At 33.1% G+C, this 16,745-nt stretch overlaps 1 protein-coding gene across 4 annotated transcripts in view; it reads right to left on the reverse strand.

The window, feature by feature from the left end:
- LOC129949023 (diacylglycerol kinase 1) overlaps window positions 1-16,745 on the reverse strand; it is a 140,498-nt gene that overhangs the window by 48,713 nt on the left and 75,040 nt on the right. For all 4 annotated transcript variants that reach the window (XM_056060218.1, XM_056060215.1, XM_056060217.1 and 1 more), the window contains 3 exons: window positions 10,458-10,640; window positions 1,137-1,262; window positions 696-820 (listed from right to left, as the gene is read on the reverse strand). In XM_056060218.1, coding sequence (XP_055916193.1) covers window positions 696-820; window positions 1,137-1,262; window positions 10,458-10,640 — 434 coding nt within the window. The remainder of the gene's footprint in view (window positions 1-695; window positions 821-1,136; window positions 1,263-10,457; window positions 10,641-16,745) is intronic.

Here is a 16,745-nt window from a genome sequence, read left to right on the forward strand (position 1 = left end):
TATATTCCCTTAAGCAAATATCAATAAAGTTTTTAGATCATGCAGTGTCTTTCTAGAAGTTATAATTTATAGTTACAATTTGTGAATTCTCAAAATATTTTTTCATAATCTTGGAATATAAAAAAAACATTGAAATATTCATTGATAGTCAGGTGACAATCAAGTCATTTTCTCTATTGTTACAAAGTCTAAATTGATAAATCGTCGGCGCGGAAATGGAAAACAAATTTGCAAAAAATAATGTATACTTGATTCGAGTTAAATGGCATTTTTATTTGTACGTAATTGAAACAAATGAACTGCAAAACCAACCAAAATTTTCTTAAAGCTGCAAACAGACACTTGTTTTGATACATCTTTGGCTGAACACAGAAAAACAGCTTACAACGTTTTCATTCTTCTTAGTAAAGTTTTCCAAAATCCAAGATGATTTAAGCAGAAACACACAGCAAAAATGTTCATTTACCGGCTTCTTACGAAACCAGTTCATTAATCTTACTGAAAATCAAATTCTAGATAAGTATTCAAAAAAAAACTATTAATTGCTTATCATGTTGTCCGACTATTGAATTCAGCAATGTACATAAATAATTGTCTTAATAATAAACAAAAAATTATACAAATAGAACATAAATAGAACATAAATTCAGGCATCATTTGCAAATATACTCGTATAGTGGTGACAGAACACTTACCGGTCTCAATTCACTAACATCCCATCCGAGATATTCTGCTACGGACATCATTTGGCTAACAATAGCATCCATTTCCGCAGTATCTAATACCCCATTGCCATCCGTGTCGTACAATCGAAACATAACTGGAAAACAAAACAAAGAAGGAATATAAAAGAACCAAACTAATTTCAAAACTCAATCACAAAGCAATACGTTCACGAACACCTCGACGCGACGACGGACAGAGGAGATCCTTCTAAAGAACATGCCATTCGTGTCGAGTGCGGAGAACCAAAAAGTGAAAAAATTCATTTAACTTTTCCCGTAAATGGAAAAAAGAGGAAACTACATACGAGTTGTATTTAACAAAAACCAAAAATAGGTACGTGTGCAGTGCACAGAGTACAAGTTTTATAGATTGACTTAAAAGCGGGTACAAAAAAATAAAGTTTAACTTACATTCAAGTTTATCCTCTGGCCGTCCAGCTTCCAAGAGAGACAAATAGCAAACCACATCCTTCAGCGCTACTTTCAGTGACAATGGATCAAGGAATGACATTTTACGAGTAAGAAGTTTCATGTCAGCTGAAAAATAGAAAATCGTTTATTTAGGCAATCCAGGGATATTTAAAAAAAAAATAAAGAACATTTTAAATAATTGGAAACTGTTTGATTTAGATTGAAATTATTGGTCACCCGATGTTATTTTTGTAAACAATGCTGTAGTAAAATAGATAGTTGCCCGTACTTCTAGGAATGCTCATCTTCATCAGTTTCCCCTTGTGGCCAATTTTGAATGCACTGTTTAGTACAAGCAGATCGGGTAGTTGGTGATTCCCTAAAACTTGGTTTAGGCCAGCAATGCAACTTTCTTGCCATGTCGAAATTCTTGCTTTACCTCCTCGTGGTGGCCCCCGGGCAATGTCCCAATATACATAAGTCTTCATGGTAGGTTACGGAGATAAGCACTCTTCGTAACTGAACTCCGGACTAAGATTGGTTTCTGGAATGTGAGGACGCTTCTGGACACACGAAGTGAAGGTCCGCACAATGCCAGATTCTTCCAATTAGAGGGAGAATTTATGCGGTACAGAATAGATATCTTAGGGTTAAGCGAAGTGCGATGGTTGTGGTCGATCAAATACAAGTCACTGACAAGTAACACTGTACTGCTCTACTCTGGTCGCGATACAGCAAACGCTAGAGAAGATGATGGAGGAGATGGGATCTCCTTACAAAAACGGCAACCAAAAGCCTTATTTCGAGGGTGCCCCTTTTGGAAAGGTTTATCAATACTAGGTTTCAGTGTAGGGTACGACCCGTCACCATTATTATAGAGTGTTAGGCACCGACGAAGATCGCTTCTGGTGAAGAGAAACAATGGTTTTATAGTCAACTAGGATCCGCCTTCAACAACACTCTCCGCGAAGATATTATTTTGTTTATAGGAGACCTCAATGCTAAGGTTGGCAGTAATAACAACGGGTTAAGGCATGTGATGGGTGCTCACGGAGTCGCCAATTGCAATGGTAATGGTGAGGGGTTCATTGACTTCTGCAACGCCAATAGAATTGTGATTGGTGTATGTGTATATATGTTTGAACACAAACTCTGTCATAAAATAAGCTGGGTGTCGACGGACAGGCAAGCATCTGCCAACCAAATTGACCACTTCGCGATTAGTCAACGCTTTAGAAGCAGTCTCTTGGATGTACGAAACAGAAGAGGCGCCGATATGGGACTTGACCGTGACCTTGCTGACAGAATAGTCAGTCGGAAAAAAGGAAGCAACAACACTTGGCTTTCAGAAAAATCTTGGGCAAGGATCAACGAACGCAAACAGTTAAGGGCTCCAATAACTGTTGCACAACAGTAAGAAAGAAACCAGCTGCAGTCCTCGTATCGCATGCAAATGAGAGAGGTGCACCGCATATGCTACAAACAGGTGTGACAGCAGGACCTTTTACAGAATAACCAAAGAGCTGACCGGTACACACAGCTCTAAGCAACACCTGGTACTGTCACAAGTTCGATGGATGAGCAAGTAGGAAGGTGGAAAGAACACAGTGCAGCCGATACCTCCTGAAGCGCCCTAGATTGCGTCAACTGTTTCGCGCAAATGTCGAATCTGTGCTTTTTGATGAGTGCAGCACTTGAAAGGTTACTTTAGCCATAACAAGAAAGCTACAAACCTTTGTAAATAAGTGTCTTCGTAACATCCTAAGGATTTTCTGGCCAAACCGTATTTCAAATGAGGACAGGTCAGGAAAATACAGAATCTATAATAGGACGTAAGTGGCAATGGATTGGACATACGCATCGAAAAGGTAACGATTGCATTGCAGTCCAAGCAATGCAGTGGAATCGGCTCACACAAGAAGGAAGAAGAGCTAGACGACCGAGAAGCACAGTAGTAGTAGGCGTAGTAGAGTTACTATGCCCCTTAAGGGGTTCCTTAAGGACTTAACAGGTCTGAGGACCTATGTGACTAAATATTTTTTTTTAGCCGCTCTACACGAATGTGGAATGCTTTACCAGGCTCAATATTTCCCATTTATTAGACATTACATTACAATGTGCATCAGGCATTCAAAACCATTGTGCATAGGTTTTTCCGTTTGTATCCCATTCTCCTTTCCTTATTGCTCATTACCCTTAAGGGAATACACTATATAACAAGAGAAATTGCAAATACATATAGTTGAAGGTAAGGAACTTTAGTATGGTATTCATATTCAAAAATCGTTTTATTCAAATTAGGATATACAACGTAAAAATCAATTTTAATGATTAGATATTACAATTTGTAAAAAAGTTATAGGACTTCCCTAATTTGGAATAAACAACTGCTTTAACATATAGTGATGGACATCATTACTACGTAAGTCTTTTCACTTAGTTTGAATCATCATCTTTTATTTCCTATTTAGCGATTTGTATTGCTTATCTCCAAACGTTCAAATGGTTGTTTTAAAATGTAGAGAGAATATAAGATTCGAAATAATTTGTTAGCGTGATTTAAAAGGGCTAACCTCAAAGGGTACTCAAAATAAACCAACACAGATGGCTCAGACTAGGAAGCAGTTTAAAATCTTTCTGTTAGCAGCACTTCATAGTACTTTGAAATTTGCAGTCTTATCAAATCATAATACCAATCATAAGGTTTAAATTGAACAACCTCTGAAAAATTTGTTCGTTATTTAACTCTGAATTCAGGATTAACTAATTTTAGGTCTAACTTGGAGTTAGCTCAGCACTGAAAAACTGGGCCGTAGTGATGACTATCACCACTAATAATAGAATCGATATACTGGTATATGCCCATGATGGAGTTGTGAAATCACGGACAAACATTACAAATCAGTTGGTAACTCACGCAGAACAGACTTAATCTGGTCACCCACTTTTGTCACTAAGAAGCGAAATGAGGAACTTGACATTACTGTGACCAGTAATTCAAATAGTGTTTGAAGAACTCTCATTATATAATCATTTGTTTTTTTACTTATAACCGAAATACTAACTAGAAATGGTTTAATAGGGCATTGGAAACTAAAATAAAAAAATTTGAATCGTCAAATATAATGTTTTAGACAAAATAAGAACCGAACTCACATTAATCTTGCGAAAAGCTTTGAGCTGATTTGTTAAATCACAGAGCTTATCAACATATGAAAAGATACTAGAATACTTTTTAATGTGGCCAAGTACAAGAGACAAGACAGTGAGTGGGACTTTTTGAAGTCAAGTCAAAGAAAAAATTAATCATAATAGAATGTACCAATAAGTCTTCCAGACTTAGGAGTATTCTGGCCAAAGATCCCACACCAATTATGTCATTAAAAATTCACAATGGTCATTTGACATAATCCTGTCGGGAAAGTGAAGTCACAACCGTTAAGATATGATAAAATGGGTTACAAGCTCCTTTCTACAGTTTTAATCACCAGGTCCTAAAAGTGCTTATCTCGTTAGGCTTAGATAGGTGCTTATCTCGTAACCCCACAACTTAACTACCTGTTCCATAATAGGCTTAGATAGGGATATGTTCCTAAGTTACGCCTTGAGATCATCACGCTGCAGGCGCATCGTCGTACTAAAGAACACTAATTGATAATAAAGTTTTACCACTCGCACAAGTTGTTCGCCGAAGCTGCAACCTGCCACGAATATTTTTCTTTAGTGATTGATTAAAAAAGATATTTAGACAATATGGGCGCCACAAGCTGTCAAAATCAAATAGTCCTCAAAGGAAAACCCTCTCCATAGCTATTAAAAAAATTGCGAACTTACAAAATGTGAGCGATCATCAGGTTGGAATTTTTTTTAACTCATAAGTATACTTTTACATATACAGCCATGGACAGAGAAATAGCACATCTAATGGATTAAACATTGAAACAAAAGTTTCCCTCATTGTAAATGCTTTTTGAAAAATTTTTTGTTGTGCTATGTTGGCAGCAATTCAAACAGCAATTAAAAATTTAATTATCACCTACGGGTTTTGTTGTTGCCTTTTTATGTCTTTCACAGCTTACTAAGGTAGTGAAAAAAAAGAACGTTTGTTTTGAATTTCATAAATTTTCATTAGATACGCAAAAAACTTGTTCAGTTTTATTGTTTTACAAATATTACGAATGTTGATACAAAGTATGATCCAAAACTAACATTGTTCTTCAAAAAAAGGAGATACATATTCTATCTTAGTGAACAATCTAAAACTTCAACTCAAAATTCGCAATCGTTGAAATGTTCAAGGAAAATAGTGCACAATGTATCTAATTTGGTTAAAGGTGACCATCAGTTAAAGGTTAAAATAAAAGTACGAAAGGCACCTCTCCGTAAAACTTCTAGGCGTGTTGATAAAACCATTCTGAGAAAGAGTAATATCGACATATTTTAATCTACCCGTATCATCACCAAGGAAATCAACGAAGAATTCAACTTTAATATTTTGAGTAGCCTTGTAGGAAAGCGACTCAAAGCTGTTCAAATAGTTTAATGCATAAGCGGGAAAAAACCGTTCCTATCTAATAAGAGTATCAAAACTCGATTGGATTTCGCGAAAGCCCACCTAAGGGAAAATGTTCACTTTTGGAAACTAATTTTATGGACTAAGGTAAACCTAGAGGTCAAACCTAAAATCCAAAGTATACTTTGAAGACGGTCAAACGCGGAGGAGACAGCCTGATCTTTTGTACGATAGATAAATTTTCATATTTGAAAATATGGAGAAACAAAATGGAACTGTTTTCATTTTAGTCAGTGCCAGTTAAAGAGATGTTTGTGTTTTTTCCCTAAAATTTACTTTTTTCGAATGTTTGATATGTGTGATATTCCTACGTCCATGAGAAAATACGAAGGACATTTTTTAATTTTATGCTTCAATAAAGTTTGATTCGCCTTTTTTTCTGTATACAGGATATTTAGTTGTTTTATTTATAAATAAAAAACTACATCATTTTATGAAAATAAAAAACAGTGTGCTATTTCTCTGTCTATAGCTGTATGTACGAGTATGTTATTATTTGATTGCTCAACACACAAACCGAACTTTTTATGTGTCAAGGATTTAGCATCCTGTGTTGGACTTATTTTCAACTTTTAATATGAGAACTATGCAATTAATGCACGAAATCGTGAAGTTCAGTTGAGTATTTTATTGAAGTTTGAAAATTGAATAAACTTAAAGTTTACCTCATTTATATCTTCTGAAAAGGGTATTTGTTTAACTTCATTCTCGTCATGATACATTTTATTTGATCGCTCGTATCATAACAATTCTTTTGTCATGCTACAGCGGCATATCAAATGCAATAATTGGGACAAAATTGTATTAATTTTTAATCACATTTCATATACTCCCTCCCAGTGAAAAGAACGTAACGTTCTTCTGTAGAAAAATGAAATGTGTTAATCAACAAATTTAATTGCATTGACGTCGACATATATTCATTATCGACGTCTTTTTAATCCGATGGGATGAATGGGACGGCCAACTTAATTGTCGGATTATCATTATCCAATATTTCATTATTTTATTTAAATGCATTTTTTAGTAAAGTTATGCCGATTATGATAGATATAAGTCACGTATTTTTGTGAAATCATAAATTATACATACTTTAACATAAACATAATTTTCATATTAAATTCTCAGATTTTTAACTTCCCATAGAAAGTTATTGTAATTGGTCCGATTTGTCAAATACAGTCGAAATAAAAGAAAGAAAGATGTCTATGCGTGAGTGTGTACGTACGTTCGTACGTCCGTAAGTTCGCGACGTTCTTTTCGTCGTCCATAGCTCCAGAATCAGAAAAGATATCGACTTCTAATATATTTTGTTATACAGATAATAAGGCAGAAAAATGAAGAAAGGGCTCTCAAGAAAATTGCGTTGGCGTTTTTTTTTAACATAGCAGTTTAAAAAAAGGTGAACATTTACCTCACAACACCTCATGAACCAATGGCGCTAGAGACTTGAATTAAATTTAATATATTGTAACGTGATAACAAACAAGTATATTTATTTGAAAAAAATTCCAATAAACGTTTTTTTTATAAATAAAAAAAACTAAAAAAAAAAATTGTCACCTCCAAAACTGAATACAAAAAACATGCATTTTCGACTTCAATACCTTTTCAAAACTTTGAGATATTGGCTTTAAACTACTCGTACTTTTATATTTTAACAAAATAATTGTTGTCAACACTCAAAACTTGAACTTGCTTTTCAAAAATTAAAAATATTGTCTTCAAACTGTTTTATTTCACGAAAATATTGTTTTCGATGTTCAGTAGTTTTTTTTTATAAAACTCGAACAATTCGTTTTTTTATAAAAAAAAATAAAATCCACAAGAAAAAGGTCGAAAATTTGTTAAAAATTGATGTTCGGTTCTTGATATCTCTCAAATTAATTTTATTCATCCCACATTTGTAAAAATTTAAGAAATGCTACTTAAATTGGTAAAAATTTGTTTTCGACTAAAAATCTATTGCACAAAACTGGATTTTCAAACTAAATTGTTTCTTTACATGAAAAATATTGTTGGGAGTTTTAAAATTTTTAAGAATAATCAAACTAACAACTTATTTAACCAAACCCTACAAACTTTTAAGCAAGACAAATCGACAGACGGGATGGGAAGTTATCAGTGTGGTTCGCATCCCAGCCTTTTTTTTTAATTTGAATTCAAAATATCCTTTGATTGCACAATAAATATGTTTCAATTAAAGCTCAGAACATTTTAATGTTACTTCCTTATGTAAGTATATACGATAGTATCTGGCAAAAAATTATCATTTCTATAAAGTGGTGACTTAGTCTTTCTATAAAAGCCTTTTTAAATTTTGTATACTTTATTTTAAAGACGATAACGATGGGCAGTCTCAAAAAGGTCAACAAAAGCTATAGTTTAAACAGTTGTGTGTCCAAGTTTGGTAACTACAAATGGAATAGCAACTGCTGGGTGGTGTAATGGGTGTTTTTATCTGGCAAATTATAAGTATTTCAGCCATAATCGGATTTATTTTGATTAAACGCCTTTTCTCGAATCAAAAAGAAAACCCACAATAGATTACACCAAAGCCCGCATCTAAATTTCAATACATGCTGGAAATGAAAATGGGATTGCAAAAGAGATATATATAGGGATACAAACATTTATGTGTGTCAATAAAGGATGAGGCAAGAAAAAGAAATTGTTCAAAAGGACACGCAATCGAATTAAGAGTTTGAACAGTGGGTGTCGTATCTACTGTATGTTAATATGGATGGGTGGATGTTGTAAATGTTGCCAAGTGCTGGACTCTTTAGAAAAATAATTTTTTGTAGGAGGCGCCAAGGCAGCTGATTTATTATAATTCGTTAAATACAAACGTTAAACATTCTTAATATATACTTAAAATCTAAAAACTTAAACTAGACTGTTGAAAAATATTAATTTGCAATTTATACATTTTATATTGTCATTTGGTGAATTAATGCAAGAGTGAAATTTATTATATATTTCAACTAATTGATTTAAGAGGCTATGTACACCATAGTTTGATTTGCTAAAATTAGTATTCAATGGTTTCTGGGAGTCTTATACTTGAACGACTAAAACTAAAGTTTAAACTACCAAGAACTGATGGTGATGAAATTTGTTTCTTTATTATTCCAACGATAAAACAAAACTGCAAGGACATCCTATGATTTGTCAATGAAGGAAGATTTTTCAGAGAAAGTCTTTGTGAATAAGGCGGTAATGTATGAATATCATGATACCACGGTAGGGATCGCAGACAAAAGCGAAAAAATCTTTTCTAAATGGCTTCGATTCGTGTGACGTGTACGGCGTAGTAAGGTGACCATACTGTGCAAGCATATTCCAGGACTGGTCTAACAAATGAAACAAAAAGTAATTTTAAAACAGATGTATATTAATTTTTGTTTTAATTTAAATGTCATCAGCATATATTGGGACACACGAATTTTGTATGATCGAAACCAAGTCATTTATAAATAAAACAAAAAGAATAGGATAAAGGTGACTACCCTGGGGGACACCAGAATCACAGCAAATGAACTTGAACACTCATTACGAACTTTAACACTATAACGGTTATCTTGCAAATATGAGCAGATCCAATTTATGAAATAGTCGTTAAAACCTTCCTGTGATAGTTTTAATAGTAATGTTTTATGACCCAATTTGTCAAAAGCTTTGCTGAAATCAGTAAAGATACAATCTGCTTGTTTTTCAAAAAAATCTAAACAAAAGGACTAAAGTGAAACAGATTAGTAACATTTGAAAGCTTTTAAACAAAACCATGTCCGACAGGCTTATAATAAGTTTATGTACATAAAGAATCAAATGTATCGTTCGCGATCAGCTAGTTCGTCGCACGTCAATAAATGGCGTTTAGAACTAACGATAAAGTTTTATACATGAAAATAGGAAAAAAACAACATTTCAAGCGTACTGAAATTAAGTTAGAAGTTAAAAAAAAAATGTTACCAAAATTCTGAGTAAGTCTCGGGACATACATTTTTCTTCGTATAATTATCATCCCATCAGACTGATAATAATTCTTATTCAAGTGCACAAATTTAAATGGGAAAACATTGAAAATTAGATTTTATAATGTTGTCAAGAATAGGGTGTAAGTTTGTAAACAGAAGTGCACCTGTATTAGAGGACTAAACCCATTAGATTCCACAAAGGGTTCTATATTCTAAAGTTAGCTGCCAAATTCAGTTGGGATAACACAATGCAATAAACTTCTTAACTTTACAAGGGAAATAATGTTTGGATTTAAAATACTTGAACATTTTTCGTTTTCGTATTGAACTAGGGTAAGAAGAAAAATCTTGAAAATTAAGGTTTTCCAATCCTTCTAAAGATTTAATTAAAAAACGTTTTTAAGTTCAGTTCACGTGCATTACCGATCTTCCAACAATAGGTTTACTCCTCAAAAATGCATCCCTTAGAACACAACGCATAAGTTATGTTAAACAAATATAGTGCATAATTTCCACTTGACACTCTTTAATTTTCTGTTTAAAAACTCTCCATTATGCTGAATTTCTAAAACTCTATAAATAACTATGAATGTGCTCATTTAATTAAAGTATGTTTAAAAAAACACGTTATTTAGTAACTTAATTAAATGATATTGACTTAGTAATAACACAAATACCTTGTCTTGTAAACCAGGCTCCACAAGTCTATATACTACACTGGTCTGATGATTGACTATAAAGTGTTGGTGAAAAAGGAAGAAGGACACTTACCGTCTATTTTGCAATTAACTGAATTGTTGCTCTTTTTCGATGAATTACGTGACATTTGCGAATGACTCTGCGTGTGTTGTGAATGTGATGGGCTCGAGTCGATGGAACGGCGGGCGGCAGACTGAAATATGTTCGATCCACCCATGGGGCTTGGCGTAACAGTAACCATAGGATGTACACTTCCTACAACAAAAAAAAACGATAGCACAACAGAAAAAAAGAAAAACTAAATGTAAGCAAAAATCCAAATTAAATGGAAATGAATTGCAAAATTAAGGAAATAGGCGGTAATTAAAGGAATGACTGAATTAGTGTGGATGGCCTGGCTGTTTGCATGTAGAATAGAGGTATGATATACTTGAAATACTTTTAAACCCTGTGATGGGTGTTCGATTATAGCAAAAAGGGCACTCCCTTATTTTTTTTGTTCTTGGTGGGTAATTTAGATTTATCTTTAATTTGTTGCTGACTTTTTAGTTTGTATATTTTGACGTTTGCCAGGTATTGTTTCTGAACTTTTCAGGTTACTTTATGTAAATGATTTCTTTAAACAAAATAGAAGGTTATTGGTTATAAGTTAACATGAAGCCAAAGCCAATAAAACTGACTGTACCCAAGATATTATCCAACCGGAATTAAATGAAAATTTATTGAAGGTACATAAAATTTAAGTATTCTCTTAAAGGAGCCTCGAATGAAATTATATAGAAGCTACAGGTGGGCATGTTATGCGGATGTATATACATTAGGGTGATTCAAAACATTTTTTTTTTTGCAAACAAGCTTAAAAGTTTAAATTCAATGTAAAAAGATGCCAGTTAAAAGTTGAGCCCTTAATATTAATATTAAGACTGTCCGCATCGCGTTTTTCTATTTCCCGTAAGAATAATATGGAAAAATTATTCTCTGCACTTTTTGAATTTTATTGCTAGTCTGTCATGTATTATAAAAAAGAGACTTTTACTTATTTTTGTGGAGAATCGAACGCTCTACAAAAAAGGTCTCTTATAATTTTTTGATAAACCTAATAGTTTACAAGTTATTTAAGGCCAAAGTTAAATTTATCGAAAATTTTAAGGTTTTTGATGCATTCCAGCAATTTTGATGGTTTTATTGGAACAAATCACTCAAAAAATTCATGTTTATTTTAAATTTAGTTACTTAGACAATCATTGCTAATAATTCTCGGTAGTTATCCAAAGAAAAATCGAATAGTCTAAAGATTTATTATAAATTTTGTGTATGAAAATACAAATTATGTTAAATTGTTTATCTGTTCATCCAATAGTCTGTAAATGCTCATTTAAAATCCCAAAATTATAGCTGAAAAATTAATTCATTATTGATTGACCGATCAGAAAGAAATTTTTTTACGTTTCGTCGGTAACATAGTTAGTTCACACCTCGTTAGTTAACACGCGCGACCATTCTTTGTCAAATCAGCAAAACAGCATACAATCATAAGCTCCCACGATTGGTGGGTATCGTATTACGGACAACGGTGCATTAAGGTGAATGCACGAATACTAGGTCAAGGTCGCTGACAAAGCATATCAATGATGCACGCCGTTAGGTGTAATGTTAGGGAATAAGTTTAAAGTGCGTTATAAATAGAGTTGTGAATAAAATAGTTTAGTTTGTTGATACTGGGAAAAATTTATTTATGTCTTTCTCCGTGTATTGTTTTGTTGAAGTATTTTCATCAAATATTGATAGTTAAATAATCCATGGTTAATGGATTGCTCTTATTAAACAAAAATAAGATTAAAAGTCAAATTAACCAAATAACTATCAATATTTGATGAAAATACTTCAACAAAACAATACACGGAGAAAGACATAAATAAATAAAATTCAATTCTCAGCGTGTCGTCGTGGGGTACACTCGTGTCGGGAACATTTTTCCTGTTTTTTTTCTACCTTTGCCTATAAAGTCTAATTAATAAATTCAAAATTATAAAATGTCTTGTGAAGTTTGTAAGCTCAAAGTTGAAAGAGGGGAGTTAAAGATTAAATGCACTGATTGCATTAAGTACTTTCATGCCAAATGTGTCAATTTGCAAGCTCTTGATCTTGAGAACATGAAAAAAAATAAATCACCATGGCAATGTAATGTGTGTCAATCAAAGAGACGAATTCCAGCGTCTTGTTCTCTTGCAGACTTGGCATCTCAAACGTCTCTTCCACCACCAGCGTCTCTACCGCTAAATCAAACATCATCATCGGCCACCACGCCAACCTCCTCCAACACAACCACCAGCCTACGACAAAAAGATCTAACAACAACAACAAAAATCACTTTGGAAATGGTGTATGCGAAAGTAATTGCCATCGAAAACTTTCAACAAAATCATCTAAATGCACTCACAACTAAAAATAAAGAGTGCGAGGCAAATATAAAAGCTTTGGAACGAAGGGTCAACAACCTCGAACAACAGCTATTAGCCAACTGCATTGATATTGTTAACGTTCCCTGTGACAATACAGAATCATCGAGCACTGACATCGCTCTAAAAATCTTTCGTGATGGACTGAATATTAACATCACTGAGGCAGATATCGACCACTGCTATATAAAAACAATACACCGAAGCAAAGCTTCGGACGATGGTTCTCCAAATTGCAATGCAACAACAGCAGAGGCGACGACGACGGCGGCGGCGGCAGAGACAGTGGCAGCAGCAAAAAAAACAAACAAAATTTTGCATGTGAAATTAGTCTCTCGTTATTTAAAAGAGAAAATATTAAAAGCAAATCATGAAAAAAAACACAAATTGAAAACATCCGTATGCAGTAACCGAGCTTTGGAGGAGAAAATGTACATCAACGAAAGCCTGTCATACAACACACGTCAACTATTTAAAACAGCAGCAGCAATTAAAGTTTCAAAAAATTATAAATTTCTGTGGACACGGAATGGGATCGTTTACATGCGTAAAAAAGAGGGGGATAACTTTATCAAAATAACAAGCTCTTCTGACCTTATTAAAGTGCAATGAGTTCTCAAAATTTTTCGAATCTCCATGTAAACATTCCATCCTACCATAATAATTTAATTGTATGTAATAATGACATTAATATTCCCAATTCTGAAGAATCTTTTTGCATTCACCAAAATATCCGAAGCTTGCGTCAAAACTTTAATGATTTGTTAGTTCATGTTCAATCTCTTGAAAAATTGCCATTGGTTATAATAGTTAGTGAAATCTGGATTTATGAATATGAAATAGGTCTATATAATATTGATGGATACACTTTGTATGCCAATTGTAACGAATCCTACGCTGCTGGTGGTATAGCAGCGTACATAAAAAGTGAGGTTGTGTGTGATCACTCAAAAATTGAATTTATCAGTGCGGATATCATACGAATAAAATTTACTTATAAAAATAATTGTTATGCAATTATCTGCATTTATCGTTTACATTCTTTTAGCAAAAGTTTTTTTATTGAAGAGTTTCATAATGTTTTGAATAATACCAAAGATAAAAATTTAATTGTTGCAGGTGATATAAATATTGATCTTTTGAATGAAAATGATAACGATACAAATTGTTATATGTCTTTGATGTCTTCATTTGGGTTAAAAAGTGTCATAAATGTGCCTACCCGAGTTACAAGTTCAAGTTCAAGTTGCCTTGATCATATTTTTGTGCGATTTTACAAAAATAACAAGTCAATCTTTTTTAGTGAAGTGCATGACTACAAAATAACTGATCACCGTTTATGTGTTTTAAAAGTTCGTGAGAACCATACTCCACAACAAATCGAGTTGGGAAAAATAAAATATGAAATAGATTTTGGTATTCTTCGTCAAAAACTAAGGTATGAATTTTGGGAAACTGCTTTATCTAAGAGCGATCCTTCTGAAGCGTATGATCAATTCATTTCCATATTAAGTAGACATTTAGAGAGTTCTAAAAAACTATTAAAATTGTCAAACAAAATAAAACTCTTGAAGCCTTGGATGACACATAGTTTGCTAAAGCAAATAAAACTTAAAAATAGCATCGCTAAAAAATGCAAAAGGCATCCACTTAACCTAAATTTAAAAAAATATTATTCTCAGCTCTGCAAACGTGTAAAAAAAACAACTTCTGAGGCACGCGATTCCTATTATAAAAACCGCTTAAATCAATATAGGGGCGATGTGAAAAAAGAATGGAGAGTTGTTAATTGTATTTTAGGTAAGCAACATAAACCAAATGAGATTTCAAACATTCTATGCAATAATGTTGTTACTTCTGATCCGAACATAATAGCGGGTAGTTTTAATGATTATTTTGTAAATATCACCGATGCTCTGAAACCCCCTGAACCAAACCACCTTTGCTGCAACTGCACCATCGCTGATAGCATAAAAAAAGACAAAATGGAAACTAATAGCTTCTACTTTCAAGAATTTTCCCCTGGAGAAATACATATGCAAATTCAAAGTTTACAAAATAAGAAATCTTGTACTAGTGATGGCATCTCTGCGGTTATCTTAAAAAAAGTATCTTGGGAAATTGTTGATATACTATGCTATATTTTCAACTCAAGTATAAGTTTTGGGAAGCTCCCTAATGCATTGAAGATTGCAGAAGTTATCCCAATTTTTAAAAAAGGAGATCATAAAAATATAGCTAATTATAGGCCTATCTCCCTGCTTCCTACGTTTTCCAAACTTTTTGAGAAGTTAATTAAAACACGCATGCTCTCATTTCTCGAAAAAATCAATTTTTTTTCCGAAGTTCAGTTTGGGTTTCGATCAGGTAGAAGTACGGAAGATGCTATTTTAAAAGTAAGTTGTGATTTATACAAGGGTATAAACGAAAGCCACTCAACGATGGCGCTGTTCATTGACATGACAAAGGCATTTGACATGGTCGATCATGAAATACTTTTAAGTAAGCTATATAATATTGGTTTTAGAGGTATAATATATGAATGGTTTAAATCATATTTGATTGGAAGGGAACAAAGAGTATTAATTAATAATGTTTTCAGTAATGTGCAAACATTAAAAAATGGTGTCCCACAGGGCTCTGTTTTAGGACCTTTACTTTTTTTAATCTACATTTAACTCGCTGTTCCTTCAAGATTTTTCTGGAAATCTTATAGCCTTTGCAGATGATATAGCATTTACTTACACTGTTCCGACTTATTTTCAATGTCTTGCCAACTTAAATAAAGACTTACAATTACTAAGGGTGTGGTTTGCATATCATAAACTAATTATTAGCGATAAAACAAAAGTTATGTGTTTCAAGCTAACAGATGACTTTCCTAAGGATTTTGAGTTGTATTTCCACTCGTATGATTGTCAAAAATTCGTTTTACCCTTGCATGTATGTGGTAGATACAATTTTTTAAATAATAACCAGTGTTCCCCAAACTGTTTTCAAATTGAACGTGTTGACTCATTTAAATACTTAGGAATTATTTTCGACAGTAATCTAAACTGGAAATCTCATGTTAATTCACTTAGAAATTATATGAATCTTATTACGCGTAAGACATATCTGTTAAGACCATTTTGCACTAAGAATGTTTTAACTATGATCTACTACGGACTTACTCAGTCTAAATTGCAATACGGTATAGTTAGTTGGGGGGGTACTTTTATGAGCACTTTTAGACCCATTTTAATTGCCCAAAAACATATAATTCGTATTATTTGTGGTAAAAATCAACGTACACACAGCTGGCCTCTTTTTTGCGAATTAAAGATACTTCCGTTGCGTCACCTGTATGTTTTTAAGGTCTTAAAAGAATTCTATCAACAAAGTGGTAATATTCCCAGCAGAAATTCTTCAATATACAATTTACGGGTCAACAATTTAGAACTTGTCAGCACTTTGATTGCACATAAAACACATTTTATGAACTTCTATCTAATGACATCGCGAACTACTTTCAACAATCTTCCATTTGGAATAAGAACAACAAACAATCTCAACTCTTTCTTAAGAAAAATTAAAGAATGGCTTTTCACCATGGATATGAGCGACATTGAATTGGTTTATAAAGTACGACAATAAATGCAAAAGGATTCTTTTATTTAAACCAATTTTTCAACTTTCTTTAAATTAATTTTGATATCTAAATTTTGTATTTTTGACTTGAATTAATTAAAAATTGCAGAAAAGAACAACTGAAAGTACCCCACGTCAGTTTTTCTCTAGTATGCTTAATTTTTAGCCGGCCACTCAACACTGACATACACATGTTACTGAATGGCTCAGATCTTATTCTTTTTTTTTTTAAAACTTATCTTCTTGAGTATCTAAAAATATTGTTATTATG

This window comes from Eupeodes corollae, chromosome 3 (assembly GCF_945859685.1).
Source record: "Eupeodes corollae chromosome 3, idEupCoro1.1, whole genome shotgun sequence".
Taxonomy (NCBI): Eukaryota; Metazoa; Arthropoda; class Insecta; order Diptera; family Syrphidae; genus Eupeodes; species Eupeodes corollae.